This window comes from Anabrus simplex, chromosome 7, assembly GCF_040414725.1.
Source record: "Anabrus simplex isolate iqAnaSimp1 chromosome 7, ASM4041472v1, whole genome shotgun sequence".
NCBI lineage: Eukaryota > Metazoa > Arthropoda > Insecta > Orthoptera > Tettigoniidae > Anabrus > Anabrus simplex.
This window is the reverse complement of record NC_090271.1, coordinates 105,662,458-105,678,242: the sequence shown is the minus strand read 5'-3', so window position 1 is coordinate 105,678,242 and position 15,785 is coordinate 105,662,458. Positions and strand designations below refer to the sequence as shown.

General features: G+C 40.4%; 1 protein-coding gene and 1 non-coding gene across 2 annotated transcripts in view; one reads left to right on the top strand and one right to left on the bottom strand.

Moving 5' to 3' along the window:
* Positions 1 to 1,884: 1,884 nt before the first annotated feature.
* TRNAS-CGA (transfer RNA serine (anticodon CGA)) lies at positions 1,885 to 1,961 on the top strand. The gene has a single exon. It is a non-coding gene; the product is annotated as a tRNA-Ser (tRNA).
* Positions 1,962 to 5,683: 3,722 nt separating this feature from the next.
* The window catches only part of LOC136877716 (uncharacterized), a 70,555-nt gene continuing 60,453 nt past the window's right edge, over positions 5,684 to 15,785 (bottom strand). The window contains exons 6-7 of the mRNA XM_067151927.2: positions 5,973 to 6,589; positions 5,684 to 5,874 (exon numbers count right to left, since the gene is read on the bottom strand). Of these exons, the coding sequence (XP_067008028.2) occupies positions 5,684 to 5,874; positions 5,973 to 6,589 (808 nt within the window). The remainder of the gene's footprint in view (positions 5,875 to 5,972; positions 6,590 to 15,785) is intronic.

Below are 15,785 nucleotides of genomic sequence, written 5' to 3'. Positions count from 1 at the left end.
ATCAATACTTTATCTATTATTATTGTACAGGACTGGTGTCGACCCCTTTGAAGGTCATCCTCAGCTGGTTAACATAACATATAATTAAAACATCACTAAATACAATGAAGAATGTCACATAGTATAAATAGAAGCATTATCAATTTACAATTTTTTCTTCCTGACTTAAACAATCGTTAAGTTAAATGATATGAGAATTAAGACTTAAATTCTACTATTGTGTACATGGATGATGTATGTTTAAAATGCAATGTTCTTGTATTTAAAATGTTCATCGTTCCACACTAAAACTTACAGCTGAGTTGATAAAGCATTTCTGAGGCACAGGTAAGTTCGTACAACGTTTTCGTATTTTGTACTTATGTTACTATATTATGTCATATGGTCAGCCGTGTTTGTCTACTAATGACATGACTATGATTATAAAGGATTGCTGGATCCAGTAATAAAAATTGCTTAAAATGGTGTTAACACTTATGTTGAAGTATTATCAAGTTCAATGTCTGTATTTGATGATATAAAATTTCGTTGATCTACATTTGAATGAAATGTAATCTATCAGGTACACTGTGGTTCGGCTTAGAGTTGTTGCATGGTGTACTTGCAGTCCATATTAAGGATTTTAATTGTGCTAGGAAACATTGTAAAAAAATGCTTAGTAGAATTTGTGTAAAACTGTAAGTAGATAGTTAATCTTGTGACGCGCTTAACCAGTTAAAAGTTGTGGCCGATGGTCGAGTTCTTCTTGTGTCGATATGATGATTGTGATTACTGTTCTTAGCTTAAAATTTATGGGGCAGGCAGAATATTTGACTTAAGTGCACGAAAGGAGAAAGATTGTGCCATAGTTGAATAGTCCTAGAATGATAAATAAGGGCCATTAGCAATGTTAAAAGTAGGCATGTTTGAAGCATCTTGTACTGACAAGTGGAATTGAACTAGTAAAAGACACATCTGACTACTTACGTCTTTACTTATCTTATAAGAATTTTCAGCTGATGATGTCCCAAAAGGAAGGATGAAACATGTCCCAAAACTTTTTAATATTATCCAAATTAAACACAACTTTTTTTAGTATTATAAAGATGAAAACCACACCCGGGTGACTGGAGTAGGACATGGATGATGATGATGATGATGATGATGATGATGATGATGATGATGATGATGATGATGATTGTAAAGGTAGAATGGTTCATGGTGTGGGTTATTGTAGTCACGTCCTAGTTCGTGAACCATGGGCAACAGCTGAGTGGCCTAGTACGTGGTCTTGAGAGTCGAGATACCAGTTGCTACGGAATGAGAGTGGGCATCTTGGACATATTCTGAGTTATGGCTTTCCTTTGCTCAGGTGGCTAGGACTATACAATCCACAGTGTTCTGTACTTAACATCTCTTCAACACGTACTACATGTACGTAACTGGGCCTAATACATTGAAAGTCTGTTTCGATTACAATGCGGTCGTGAAAATTCAATATTCATTGACATGCCCCACAACGGGCGACTTAAACGCACTCTACAGTGTGCTAGCAGCAGTGCCAGACCTGTAGCTCAGATCCTTTCAAACAGAACAAAGATGGTCTAGGCCACCATAGCTCAATTGGTAGAGCAACCAACCCGAAATCGGGAGGTTGTGGGTTCGGATCCCACTGGTGTCCGGCTGGCCATTTTTGTTCTGTACTTAACATCTCTTCAACACGTACTACATGTACGTAACACGACCTAATATGTTGAAAGTCTGTTTCGATTACAATGTGGTCATGAAAATTCAATATTCATTGACATGCCCCACAATGGGCAACTTAAACGCACTCTACAGTGTGCTAGCAGCAGTGCCAGACCTGTAGCTCAAATCCTTTCAAACAGAACAAAGATGACCTAGGCCACCATAGCTCAATTGGTAGAGCAACCGACACGAAATCGGGAGGTTGTGGGTTCGAATCCCACTGGTGTCCGGCTGGCCATTTTTGTTCTGTACTTAACATCTCTTCAACACGTACTACATGTACGTAACACGACCTAATACGTTGAAAGTCTGTTTTGAATGGAAAGTGTTTGCTGGACTTCTCTGCTAGTATGGGTTTAGCCATTACGAATACATTCTTCAAGCATAAGGCTATTCACCGCTACACATGGGAGGCTAGGGGTACCAGATCCATAATAGACTATATCTTAACTGACTTCGAATTCAGGAAATCTGTTAGGAATGGGAATGTATGAGTTTTCCAGGGATTTTTCGATCATACAGACCACTATCTGATCTGTAGTGAACTAAGTATCCCTAGGCCTAGGATAGAGAAAGTGAAATCTATCTGCAAATTAATAAGAGTAGAAAATCTCCAGGACGAGGAAATTAGACAGAAGTACATGGATATGATTAGTGAGAAGTTTCAAACAGTAGACAGTAAGAAGAATCAGGATATAGAAAGAGAATGGCTGGCATACAGAGATGCTGTAGTAGAAACAGCAAGGGAATGCCTAGGAACAACTGTGTGTAAAGATGGGAAAAGGCAAACTTCTTGGTGGAATGATGAAGTGAGAGCAGCTTGTAAATGTAAAAAGAAGGCTTATCAGAAATGGCTTCAAACAAGGGCCGAGGGAGACAGGAAATTGTACGTTGATGAAAGAAACAGAGCGAAACAAATAGTTGTTCAATCCAAAAAGAAGTCATGGGAAGATTTTGGTAAGAACCTGGAAAGGCTAGGTCAAGAAGCAGTGAAACCTTTCTGGACAGCAATAAAGAATCTTAGGAAGCGAGGGAAAAAGGAAATGAACAGTGTTTTGAATAAATCAGGTGAACTCATAATAGATCCCAGCGGATCACTGGAGAGGTGGAGGGAATATTTTGAACATCTTCTCTACGTAAAAAGAAATCTTCCTGGTGGTGTTGCGAACAGCCAAGCTCATGGGGAGGAGGAAAATGATGTTGGAGAAAATACACTTGAGGAAATGGAAAGGATGGTAAATAAACTCCATTGTCATAAGGCAGCAGGAATAGATGAAATTAGACCTGAAATGGTGAAGTCATAGTGGGAAGGCAAGGATGAAATGGCTTGGACAAAAGCAGTAATTGCACCTATCTATAAGCAGGGGAACAAGAAGGATTGCAATAATTATCGGGGTATCTCACTGATTAGTATCCCAGGCAAAGTATTCACTGGCATCTTAGAAGGGAGGGTGCGATCAGTCGTTGAGAGGAAGTTGGATGAAAATCAGTGTGGTTCCAGACCACAGAGGGGCTGTCAGGATCAGATTTTCAGTATGCGCCAGGTAAGTGAAGAATGCTACAAGAGGAACAGACAGTTGTGTTTATGTTTCGTAGATCTAGAGAAAGCATCTGACAGGGTACCGAGGGAAAAGATATTCGATATACTGGGGGACTACGGAATTAAAGTTAGATTATCAAAATCAATCAAAGGCATTTATGTTGACAAATGGGCTTCGGTGAGAATTGATGGTAGAATGAGTTTTTGGTTTAGGGTACTTTCAGGGTTTAGACAAGCTGTAATCTTTCACCTTTGCTGTTTGTAGTTTGCATGGATCATCTGCTGAAAGGTATAAAATGGCAGAGAGGGATTCAGTTAGGTGGAAATGTAGTAATCAGTCTGGCCTATGCTGATGACTTGGTTTTAATGGCAGATTGTGCCGAAAGCCTGCAGTCTAATATCTTGGAATTTGAAAATAGGTGCAATGAGTATGGTATGAAAATTAGCCGTTCGAAGACTAAATTGATGTCACTAGGTAAGAAATTCAACAGAATTGAATGTCAAATTGGTGATACGAAGCAAGAACAGATAGATAATTTCAAGTATTTAGGTTGTGTGTTCTCCCAGGATGGTAATATAATAAGTGAGATTGAATCAAGGTGTAGTAAAGCTAATGCAGTGAGCTCGCAGTTGCGATCAACAATATTCTGTAAGAAGGAAGTCAGCTCCCAGACAAAACTATCTTTACATCGATGTCTTTTTAGACCAACTTTGCTTTACGGGAGCGAAAGCTGGGTGGACTCAGGATATCTTATTCATAAATTAGAAATAACACACATGAAAGTAGATAGAATGATTGCTGGTACAAACAGGTGGGAACAATGGCAAGAAGGTACTCGGAATGATGAAATAAAGGCTAATTAGGAATGAACTTGATGGATGAAGCTGTACGCATAAACCAGCTTTGGTGGTGGGATCATGTGAGGCAAATGGGCGAGGATGGGTTACCTAGGAGAATAATGGACTCTGTTACGGAGGGTGAGATAAGTAGAGGGAGACCAAGACGACGATGGTTAGACTCAGTTTCTAACGATTTAAAGATAAGAGGTATAGAACTAAATGAGGCCACGGCACTAGTTGCAAATAGAGAATTATGGTGACGTTTAGGAAATTCACAGAGGCTTGCAGACTGAATGCTGAAAGGCATAACGGTCTATGAAGATAATGTATGTATGTATGTATGTATGTATGTATGTATGTATGTATGTATGTATGCATGCATGCATGCATGCATGCATGTATGTATGTATGTATGTATGTATGTATGTATGTATGTATGTATGTATGTAAAGGTGGAATCTGTGATTGTACCCTTAAGAATTTGACAATACAGCTCTGCAATGAACTTTATTTTTCCCAATAACATTGCATGTAATAATTGAGTGCTCTACTGAATTTTTGTGGAATGTGTTCAATGAATGTTCTGTGTTCTGGCATTGTGACATGGTTTCATTTTTTTTGAAAACTTCTGATAGTAAAACTCATGATAACTGACAGTACTGATGGTGATAACTATCAACAGTTTTTTGCCTCTATTCATCATCATCATCATCATCATACCACACATAACACGTAGTCATCACACTGGACACAGAAACACACATGCTCGCTTAACGATCTATGGCAAGAAGTAACTAACTTCTAAGCTGGCATGGTGGATTGGTGGTAGAGTGTTTGATTTTAACCCGATTTCACAGGTTTGATTCCGACTGAGGTAGTCGATTTCTGAAGGATGGTCAAAACTCTTGGCACTTCATGTCACTTAAATGTTAAAGATCTCTGGTGGAGTGATCAGTGTCAACTGACAAAATTAAATTAACTCAGCTTAACTATCCAATCCAGTAGAATTCCACTTTTGTTGCTATCTAGGAGCATAATCAGCACACCAAAATTTATAGGCAGGCTACATAGATGGCACTACTTCAGAATGTCTGTACCACAGAACCCCTGAGGCCATACAATTATTATTACTAATTCCTTGATCAAAGATGGTGAGCACAAATATATGATGATAGCAAACAAATCATTACCACAACTAATGGACTCATATCGAACAGCCTGAGGATTAGAACACACACATTTTTCAAAACCAAAGTAGATACTAGATGTCAAACAACATTTTGCTCTCAGCTTCTTGAAAGGTTAAAAAAAACAGGGATGATGTAAGAAGTATCCACAAGAACTTCACTACCTCAAAGGAGAAACTGTAGTGGTAGGGGCAAACATCCTCAAACGGGACATATATCTCTAGGGGGAGGACTAGAAAGTACCGTGAATTGTTGGCACAGGATGTATCACAGCACATGAATGATGTAGCAAAGTTTTCTCTACTCAAATTATCAGTGGTAGTATGAGGTTGGAAAACACCTGCAACCCAGTATAAAAGTATACAGTACATTTGTTTTTAATATTTAGCTAGTGTATATCTTGACTCATTACTAAGATAGCAGTGTTCCAAGCTCCACAGCGAACTGAAACAGGTGTATTTATTTTCATATCACAGGGCAAAGGAATCTTGGTCATCTGACTTGAGTACAGCAACGTATGTGATGGTCTTCCAAGCTGATTATATGCATTCCATCCACAGCCCCAGACAGATCCATCATCTACAATATTAATGAGGGAAATGAATATGATAAAGATCACCAAACTAAACATGATGTTATAACAGTAAGAGACAATAATTTAAAAAAAATGTTCTTACCTAGTAATACAACTGTATGACGATTACCACAAGAAACATCAACTACATTGACATCAATACCAAGTGGAAAATCCACAGGCCATGGTTCTGAAAGTACTGCTACAGACACAGCAGTTCTGGAGGAGCAGTCTTCTCTGTCAACACTAGATTCACCATCACTAGCAATGATGGCACTGTTATCCCCTCTACTTTCAAGCAAACATTTTAAATTTTCAACAGAACTTTCACTTACATCACTGGAAAGACTATGCTTTGTCCTTTTGCTTTTCCTTTCAGACACCTCAGTTAAAGTTCCTTCCTCACCTTCAACATTACTGTGGACAGTTTTGTGGGCTAATTGGTTACTAACATGCTGGAGGGACATGGCATATTCTTTATCTATCTCCTCACTAGTCTTTTTATACTGATTTGCACTTCTAAGATTTGATTTTGTCATTGGAAATCCAAGTTGTCCAATATTGTTCCAACCCCAAGTATACAGGTCACCCATTTCCGTGACAGCAGCTGAGTGCCAACCACCTGCAGAGATTTTGATGACTTTTAAACCACAAAATGTTTCCACTTTACGTGGGGGTAAATCCTGGAATTCCGTCTCCCCATGTCCAAGCTGACCACGACTAAAAGCAAAGAAATAGAAAAAAAGTAATATCAAATAAGGAAACTAATTAACATGAAGTCAACATTCAGACAGAATGTATAACCAAAAATTTAAAAGGAAGGGTATAACTTTTGGTTGCTTAAATTTAGTAGAATTTAAACTTTTTATAACTCAGCAACTAAAAATGCTACCTGAAATTAATTTTTTTGCACATTTAACTTATATCCATTACCATTCATGAAATACACTGACTGACTGACAAAGCAAATGCAACACCAAGGAGGAGTGGTTCGAAAGGGATGAAAGTTGGGGAAAAAACAGAGACGGCACGGACGAATAATTGATGTTTATTTCAAACCGATATGCAGGTTACACAATGCGCACGGCATCGACTCAGTAGGATGTAGGACCACCGCGAGCGGCGATGCACGCAGAAACACGTCGAGGTACAGAGTCAATAAGAGTGCGGATGGTGTCCTGAGGGATGGTTCTCCATTCTCTGTCAACCATTTGCCACAGTTGGTCGTCCGTACGAGGCTGGGGCAGAGTTTGCAAACGGCGTCCAATGAGATCCCACACGTGTTCGATTGGTGAGAGATCCGGAGAGTACGCTGGCCACGGAAGCATCTGTACACCTCGTAGAGCCTGTTGGGAGATGCGAGCAGTGTGTGGGCGGGCATTATCCTGCTGAAACAGAGCATTGGGCAGCCCCTGAAGGTACAGGAGTGCCACCGGCCGCAGCACATGCTGCACGTAGCGGTGGGCATTTAACGTGCCTTGAATACGCACTAGAGGTGACGTGGAATCATATGCAATAGCGCCCCAAACCATGATGCCACGTTGTCTAGCGGTAGGGCGCTCCACAGTTACTGCCGGATTTGACCTTTCTCCACGCTGACTATAACTGACAGAACAGGAGCGTGACTCATCGGAGAACACGACGTTCCGCCATTCCCTCACCCAAGTCGCTCTAGCCCGGCACCATGCCAGGCGTGCACGTCTATGCTGTGGAGTCAATGGTAGTCTTCTGAGCGGACGCCGGGAGTGCAGGCCTCCTTCAACCAATCGACGGGAAATTGTTCTGGGCGATATTGGAACAGCCAGGGTGTTTTGCACATGCTGAAGAATGGCGGTTGACGTGGCGTGCGGGGCTGCCACCGCTTGGCGGCGGATGCGCCGATCCTCGCGTGCTGACGTCACTCGGGCTGCGCCTGGACCCCTCGCACGTGCCACATGTCCCTGCACCAACCATCTTCGCCACAGGCGCTGCACCGTGGACACATCCCTATGGGTATTGGCTGCGATTTGACGAAGCGACCAACCTGCCCTTCTGAGCCCGATCACCATACCCCTCATAAAGTCATCTGTCTGCTGGAAATGCCTCCGTTGACGGCGGCCTGGCATTCTTAGCTATACACGTGTCCTGTGGCACACGACAACACGTTCTACAATGACTGTCGGCTGAGAAATCACGGTACGAAGTGGGCCATTCGCCAACGCCGTGTCCCATTTATCGTTCGCTACGTGTGCAGCACAGCGGCGCATTTCACATCATGAGCATACCTCAGTGACGTCAGTCTACCCTGCAATTGGCATAAAGTTCTGACCACTCCTTCTTGGTGTTGCATTTGCTCTGTCAGTCAGTGTAATATTAAGATTCATTGAAGAACCTAGTAATTATATGTACAATATTTATCATATTTCCTCTTTTGCAACTAAATAAGATTTATATTATAAATACTCCAATTCATTATATATTTAACAAGATTTTCTTGCTGAAATGATTTATAAACTTATATCAACAACATAAAGAGTGGGTGGGGGTATTCCCTGCCTGTTGCAAGGGACGACTAAAGGGTAGGCCAGAGGCTCTCAAAGTGGGAGCATGAGTTGGCAACCGTGCTTCATCTAGCTGAGTCTGACACTGTTTCCAGTTACTTGTGTCACGCTCCTCACTTTCATCATTCCTGTCTGGCCTCCCTTGGTCAACTTTTGTTCTATTCCGACCCCAACAGTATTAGGTTTCAATGCCTAAGAAGTCTTTCATTTGCATGCTCTTTGGCGTCTTTCCCTTGCTTTTGCCGATACCTTCATTCCTTAAAGCGTCAGGCATCTTCCATTTTCCTTGTGATTAGTGTTAATGGAGGATGAATGCCTGATTGTACTTCCTTTTAAAACAGTAATCACCACCACCACAAGAGTATCTCTAAGCCATTTCTTCAGAAAATATTATTTTCTTAGTAGTCACCTTTGATATGATTTTTTCTTTTCAATTTTTGCAGTACTAATTATTCTTGAACGTTAAATTACTTGTATCAAAGTACAGGGCCTAGAATATACGGTATTCGGGAGATAGTAGGTTCGAACCCCACTGTCAGCAGCCCTGAGGATGGTTTTCCGTGGTTTCCCATTTTCACACCAGGCAAATGCTGGGGCTGTACCTTACCTAGCCCTTTCCTGTCCCATTGTTTTCATAAGACCTATCTGTGTCGGTACGACGTAAAACAACTTGCAAAAAAGAATATATAGTTCCTAATAATTAATACACTACCATACAAAACTTCATGTGAATGTCTTAATTGTTTCTTTAATTATAATGAAAAATGCATGGAAGTTATAGAAAATAATCAACATATGATAGAGTAAAAAGTAGTAAGTGATGTAGATGGGCATTTAAAAACATATCTTTGAAGTAGTGGAGAAAATTCGTTTTCTCACCAGATTAAACTATATTCTATACCCTCTTTTTTTTTCTTTTTGCTAGCGGCTTTACGTCGCACCGACACAGATAGGTCTTATGGCGACGATGGGATAGGAAAGGCCTAGGAGTTGGAAGGGAGCGGCCGTGGCCTTAATTAAGGTACAGCCCCAGCATTTGCCTGGTGTGAAAATGGGAAACCACGGAAAACCATCTTCAGGGCTGCCGATAGTGGGATTTGAACCTACTATCTCCTGGATGCAAGCTCACAGCCGCGCGCCTCTACACGCACGGCCAACTCGCCCGGTTTCTATACCCTCAGGGAAGCCTGTCAACCCCTTGAGGGCGTGTGCCCAGGTGACGGATAGGGGGCCTACAGAAATGTGGGCTGGTGAAGATACCTAGGTAATGAACCCGCGGATCAAGAGGCAGTCCTAGGGGACTTGACAATACTGGGACACCCTCTCTCCAGGGGTCAAGATCAAGGTCATGAGTGAAGTCCATAGCAGTAGCTATGGGGGAGAACCTGGAATTTGGAACAGTGTGGCTGGTGAAAGTGGCATCCTAGTACTCACAGTTAGTAAGAGTAAAAGATATTTGATGATGATGATGATGCTTTTTGTTTAAAGGGGCCTAACATCTAGGCCATCAGCCTCTAATGGTATGAAATGTAATGGCAATTTAAAAGTACAAAATCATCCACTGACCAGAATACAAAACCTGATGACGAAGAATGAATGGCTGGATATTAATTTAAAACAATCAGTGGATCCAACCCGCAATGTCCCATATTCCCAGAAATTAGCATTAAACAACAGTATAGTTGGGGACAAATTATGATGACCTTGCCTCACACCACTACTTTCTAGCGGCAGCTCGGTGTCTTTTAACGACTTATAGGATTTACTATCTCTACTACAGCCAGAGTTGCCAAATTGGCTACTGCACTCTACACGAAGAAAGGGTAAATACTAAAGAGAGTGAGGAAGAAAGTGGTTTGGCAGCCTCTCCAAAACAAACAAGGATCACTTAGAACTCATTAACTCAACAGGGTGCAGGGTGTGATTGACTGCTGGTTTCCAGCTCACTTCAAGGAACTGAGGCTGTCATGTTTTGTCCCCAAGGGACCAAGGGACTGCTTCTAAAGCACAAGACTGAATCGATGATGCTTGTAGTCTAAAGGGGTCCAAACTCCAGATCATCAGCCCCTCATAATGGTACTTATCACTAGGAAAGGTAGAACCATGGTATTTGCAATGTTGCAGTACTGATCAAAAGTAGCGTAGGCTCGCGGTATTCCACACATTATGGTATTACTCACGGGTAACACAGACCTATGGTGTTTTTCACATTGCGGCACCTCGCATAAGTGTACTAATCACGGGGACTCGTACTATCCCGTGGTGTTCCTCACATAGTGGGTACTAATCATAGGCAAGGTAGCCCCATGGTGTCGCTTATCCACGGTGTCGCTCATATAGTGGTACTAATCACAGTACTGTAAAACCCACCTTGAATCACACACTGTCACTACTGATCACAAACCTATTGTGTACCTAACATAGTTGTACTATCCGCAAGTAAAAGCGACCCATGGTGTTCCCTGCATGATGGTTTTAATTATAAGTAGTCTCATGGTTCTAATTCGACCATCCCTTGGTCGCCTCTTACGACAGGCAGGGGATACCATGGGTGTATTCTTCGTCTATGTCCCCCACCCACAGGGGGTTGTATATTTGGTCTGCAAGAGCTATTTTATTTTGGTCAAGTCCACCGGTAAGTCGGTTAGGACCCCCCTATCCGCCACCTGGGATGCGCCATGTGGGAGTACCACCTCTCCTCCTGCTACACCAGCATAGAAGGTTTGCAGTAAAAGGTATTTGTCCATGGCTATGGGCATATATCAGATTTAGTGTTCTGTTCTCCATGTCAGGAGCAGCTGCGAAAGACGTTTGTTCTCTATGTTAGGAGCGACCTTAATTTCTGCTGGCAGTAGCTCTAAAATGCCCAACACCAGGCTGTGGCTACAAGCCAGTCGGTAACTCAGTCACATCATAGATCATGTTTACATCAGTTCTTTCGAATAATGCTAGGGCTGCCCCCAAAAGCGACGAGCGTCGGCCTCGCCTGACTGCCACAACTAATGGACAAGGGCTACTGGTTCAAGGGTAGACCCAGTTAAAGAAGCTAGCCCAATGCAGAGAACATTTACGCATAGCCACGCTTAACATAGGGACTCTTACTGGGCATAGCCATGAACTTGCAGCGATACTGAAAGAACGAAAAGTGGACACTGCTTATGTGCAAGAAACACAGGGGAAAGGTCAGAAATCTTGTGACATTGGAGATGGATATAAATTACCTACCATGGTATATCCAACAGAAATGGCATTGCCATCACTGTTTGTGATTGAGTTGCTGAGGGTCAGCGCTATACAGACCAGACCACCTTATGTCATTTACAATTGACACTGCATCCTCTCGACTTCGTGTCTTCTTTGCATATGCGCCATAATTTAGTTGTGATGAACTAGAAAAGGAAAAGATTTGGCAGGAGCTACAAGATCATGTTTCAGAGTGACCTCAAGATGAGTTCCAACTTTCCTGTGGTGATCTTAACCCATTCAAGTCACAATAAATGGCCACATTGTTGACTGTGGAATCAGATTTAATCTGCCTGCCGGTAGTTTGAGCGTACCTGTCACACAAAAACATGCTTAAAATACTAATGAGTGTAATTCACTCAAATTTAGGATTTATGCCATTGAAAGTTATGAATTATCCATATTTCATTCCTTGAATGACTGCTGGCTGTGGTATAAAGGTTTCATTTGAAATAATTTCAAAAAGAGTGGTTCCGTTTCGTATGGTAGGCGGAATCTAATATTTTTGTAAGTATTTCTGAAACACTGCTCTATCCACGAAATGGATATATATATATATATATATATATATATATATATATATATATATATATATATATATATATATATATATATATCAAGATTATTGTCTTGATTCTCCAATTTCCAACCACTATGGTTCTTTTGTGTCATCGGCCGCACGTGTTTCGAAGGACCCGGCACGGCACTTTCACTCTCACTTTCTTCAATGCTCTTTGCACATGAGTAACTTTCACTGTTGCTATCACTACCCTTGAACTAGGATTCATTTTCCAAAACATCATTATTGCCATAATCGTCATCTAAAAGACTATCTACAAGCATGTTCAAACTCTCGCTGCCATTACCGCAATGCCGGTTCTACTGCATAATGGATACTGAATACCAATGAAAATAAACTGCTATTCAACAATCCTAGTGTCACGCGGAAATACAGACAGCATTGTTTACCAATAGTACATGTCTCTAGTTCCTTACAGTGTGTATTGTGAGAATTTATATTGCAAAAGGAATCTAATATACGTAGATAAGCGAGACACTGTGTCCTTGTGAGTTGAGCTTGTCATTTGATCCATGCACCAAAACACTGCGAGCGACCACAGCTCATCAAATGATCCAAATGGGTTGATGGGCATGCTGGTCACACCAAGAATGCTTGCCATGATGGTAGTGGCTACGGTATCCAAAATGTTGATGTAACTCAAGCAGTTATAATACGTTTTTCAAAAAAGTGCATTAACTATCTCATTACCTACACCAGTGGTAACTACAGCTGCTAAATTGAATTTTCCTTGTTCAACTCTGTCAACTTCGACCAGTAAAGGATCAGACTGTGTAGGCTATCAACGCAAGCTGCTCATGGTGGACTTAAGGATCTCTAAACATTGTAGGGGTGCAGGGATAAATGCCTCTGAGAAGATCAAATTGTGGAAGCTAAAAGACAAGAAGAAGACCCTGGCAGACAGTAAAAATTTTCCTCCCGTCAACCTATTATGGTTATCAACACTGAATGCGAATTACAACAAATGGACCCCATTCTGTCACTGTACCTGCCACAGTAACCTTAAGTACAACAAAACCTAGTTTCCACTATATTGACAAGCAAATATGGTTATGGACAGTCCAAGAATAAGAAAAGGTGCATGAAAAGTAGAAGGCATTTAGAAACTGATTTTCACAAAACACTCCAGAGGAAAGGGAAAGATATGTTAAATTTTGAGAAAAATATATATAGATCAATCACATAATTAATACACAATATGATAATCTAAAATAGTACATTATGCAACAAGCTTATAATGGCAATAATTGAGACACGAGTATGTTTATGAAACGAGCGAAGCAAGTTTTATAATTTCCATACGAGTGTCTTAATTACCATTACAGGCGAGTTGCATACGACTGTTTATGCTCAACGATAATTATAACTCTATTTTTTAAATATTCATAAATTTCTGTCAAGATGTCGCTTGACAGTTGAGTTTACAGAACAGAGCGCAGAACGCATGGGTTATTGATTTTCCATGAGTGGATCAGACACCTTGACAATGTCATATGTTACACTTACACCGCTAACACCATTAAACAAAATTCAATACATCCTGAAGCTCACAAAAAACCTGCCTACAATAGCATGTTAGAAAGAGCTTTAAAAATCCTGCTCTCAAAGAAAAATTTGAAAGAAGAAATCAGGACCATCCGCGAAATAGCTTTGAACAACGGATTCAGCACAAAATTTATAAATAATAAAATCAATAAACATACTAACAAGCTCACAACTACTTTGACGAAAGAGTCAAAAACTAAAGAAAAATATGCCACATTCACATTTAGCAATAATATTAATATAACATAATCACCAACGTCCTAAGAAAACAGAACCTAAAAACTGCTTTCAAAACCAGCAACACTAATGAAAGAATATTATTTAACTCTCACACAGTAAATATTAACAATAAATACACAAATTCTGGGATATATAAACTGGAATGTCAGGGATGCGGGTCATGTTACATCGGACAAACTGGTAGGAACTTCCTCATAAGATATACAGAACATCACAACGCTTTAAAATATAATCGTTTCTCTGCCATGAGTAACCATCACAAAGACTATAATCACAATTACACTACAATAGATCAAGATCTAAAAATTTTACAACGTGAACAAAAAGATCCACTACTCAACATTTTAGCAAATTTTTACATCAGTATGGATCAACATAAGAACCCAGCCCTCAACTTATGAGATAAATGAAAAAAAAAAAGAAAATATGGGAAACTTTTATCCCGATCATTTGTAGTAAAAAAACAGGAACATAAGAACTCACAATTATTACACTCAGTTCCAGTCACTGCCCCCATTATTCTGCACACTCCCATTCTCCCGCAAGCCCCGGCCCATTTCCCAACTCCATTTCCTTGTAGCAACACGTCTTGCATTTCGACTGCGGGAGCAAGTCGGTCGAGAGCTGGACTTCATAGTTGGAGAACATGGGTGATACAAGCGGGCCACGTAACGTAAGTTAATTTTTTGTTCTTCATAACTTAATCTAAATATTGTTCCTGTTAGTCTCCATTTTTCAATCTTAATTTGATTTGTATTATCCATTTTACAGACTAAAATCAGACAGTTCAACTTCAATAATGCTTATGTATATCAGCCCATGTCAGAACACAACAACTAAGCCAACAGTATACAGATACCAGTTGAACCACATCAAAGGACAACAAAACATTGAAACAGAAAGATCTCCAGCTCAAGACTGTTTTAACGATCATTTCACAGTTTTTTAACTTTCATCATGCTTTTTAAAAAACTTTCTAATAACATTTCATTTCGTGTGTTTCCTACATTTTAAATTCATTTTATATGTCTTACTGAGGATGACCCAATGCCGGGTCGAAACATGTCTACTTATGTGTGAAGTTTCGTCTCAATGGACGTAAAATATATAGTACTGACTAGGAGGATTAAAATAGTTTTGTACAATTTTGTAAGATGTTCTGCCTTTACAAAGGCATTTTTACATATATAGACCACCTTCTTTCCCTTCTTCAAAACAAACTTTTTTTAAACAATTTGTTTTATGTCGTCCGACACAGAAAGGTCTTATGGCAACGATGGGACAGTAAATGCCTAGGAGTGGGAAGGAAATGGCCATGGCCTTAATTAAGGTACACCCCCAGCATTCGCCTGGTGTGAAAATGGGAAAACACGGTAAGCCATCTTTAGGGCTGTCGACAGTGGGGCTGAACCCCCTATCTCCTGGATGTAAACTCACAGCTGCGTGCCCCTGACCACACAGCCAACTCACCCGGTCAATACAAACTTTCATGAGGCATAAATATGTGTAAAATAGAAATCAAGAAGATCATCAGGGTAATAAAGACTATGGAGTCAGAAAATACTGTGAGATCATTTGTTGAAAACTGTAAAAGCATGTTCAGTGAAATAAGTATAAATGAACAAGATTTCATGTCCTTCAAACTATTAACGTACCTACGAAATCTTGGAGATACTGTCTGTTCAAGTGGAAATTAATTTTGGAGATATTGAAAAGATAAAATGTGAATTGCTATAGATCAAAATAGGTACCTTGTTAAAATACCGTA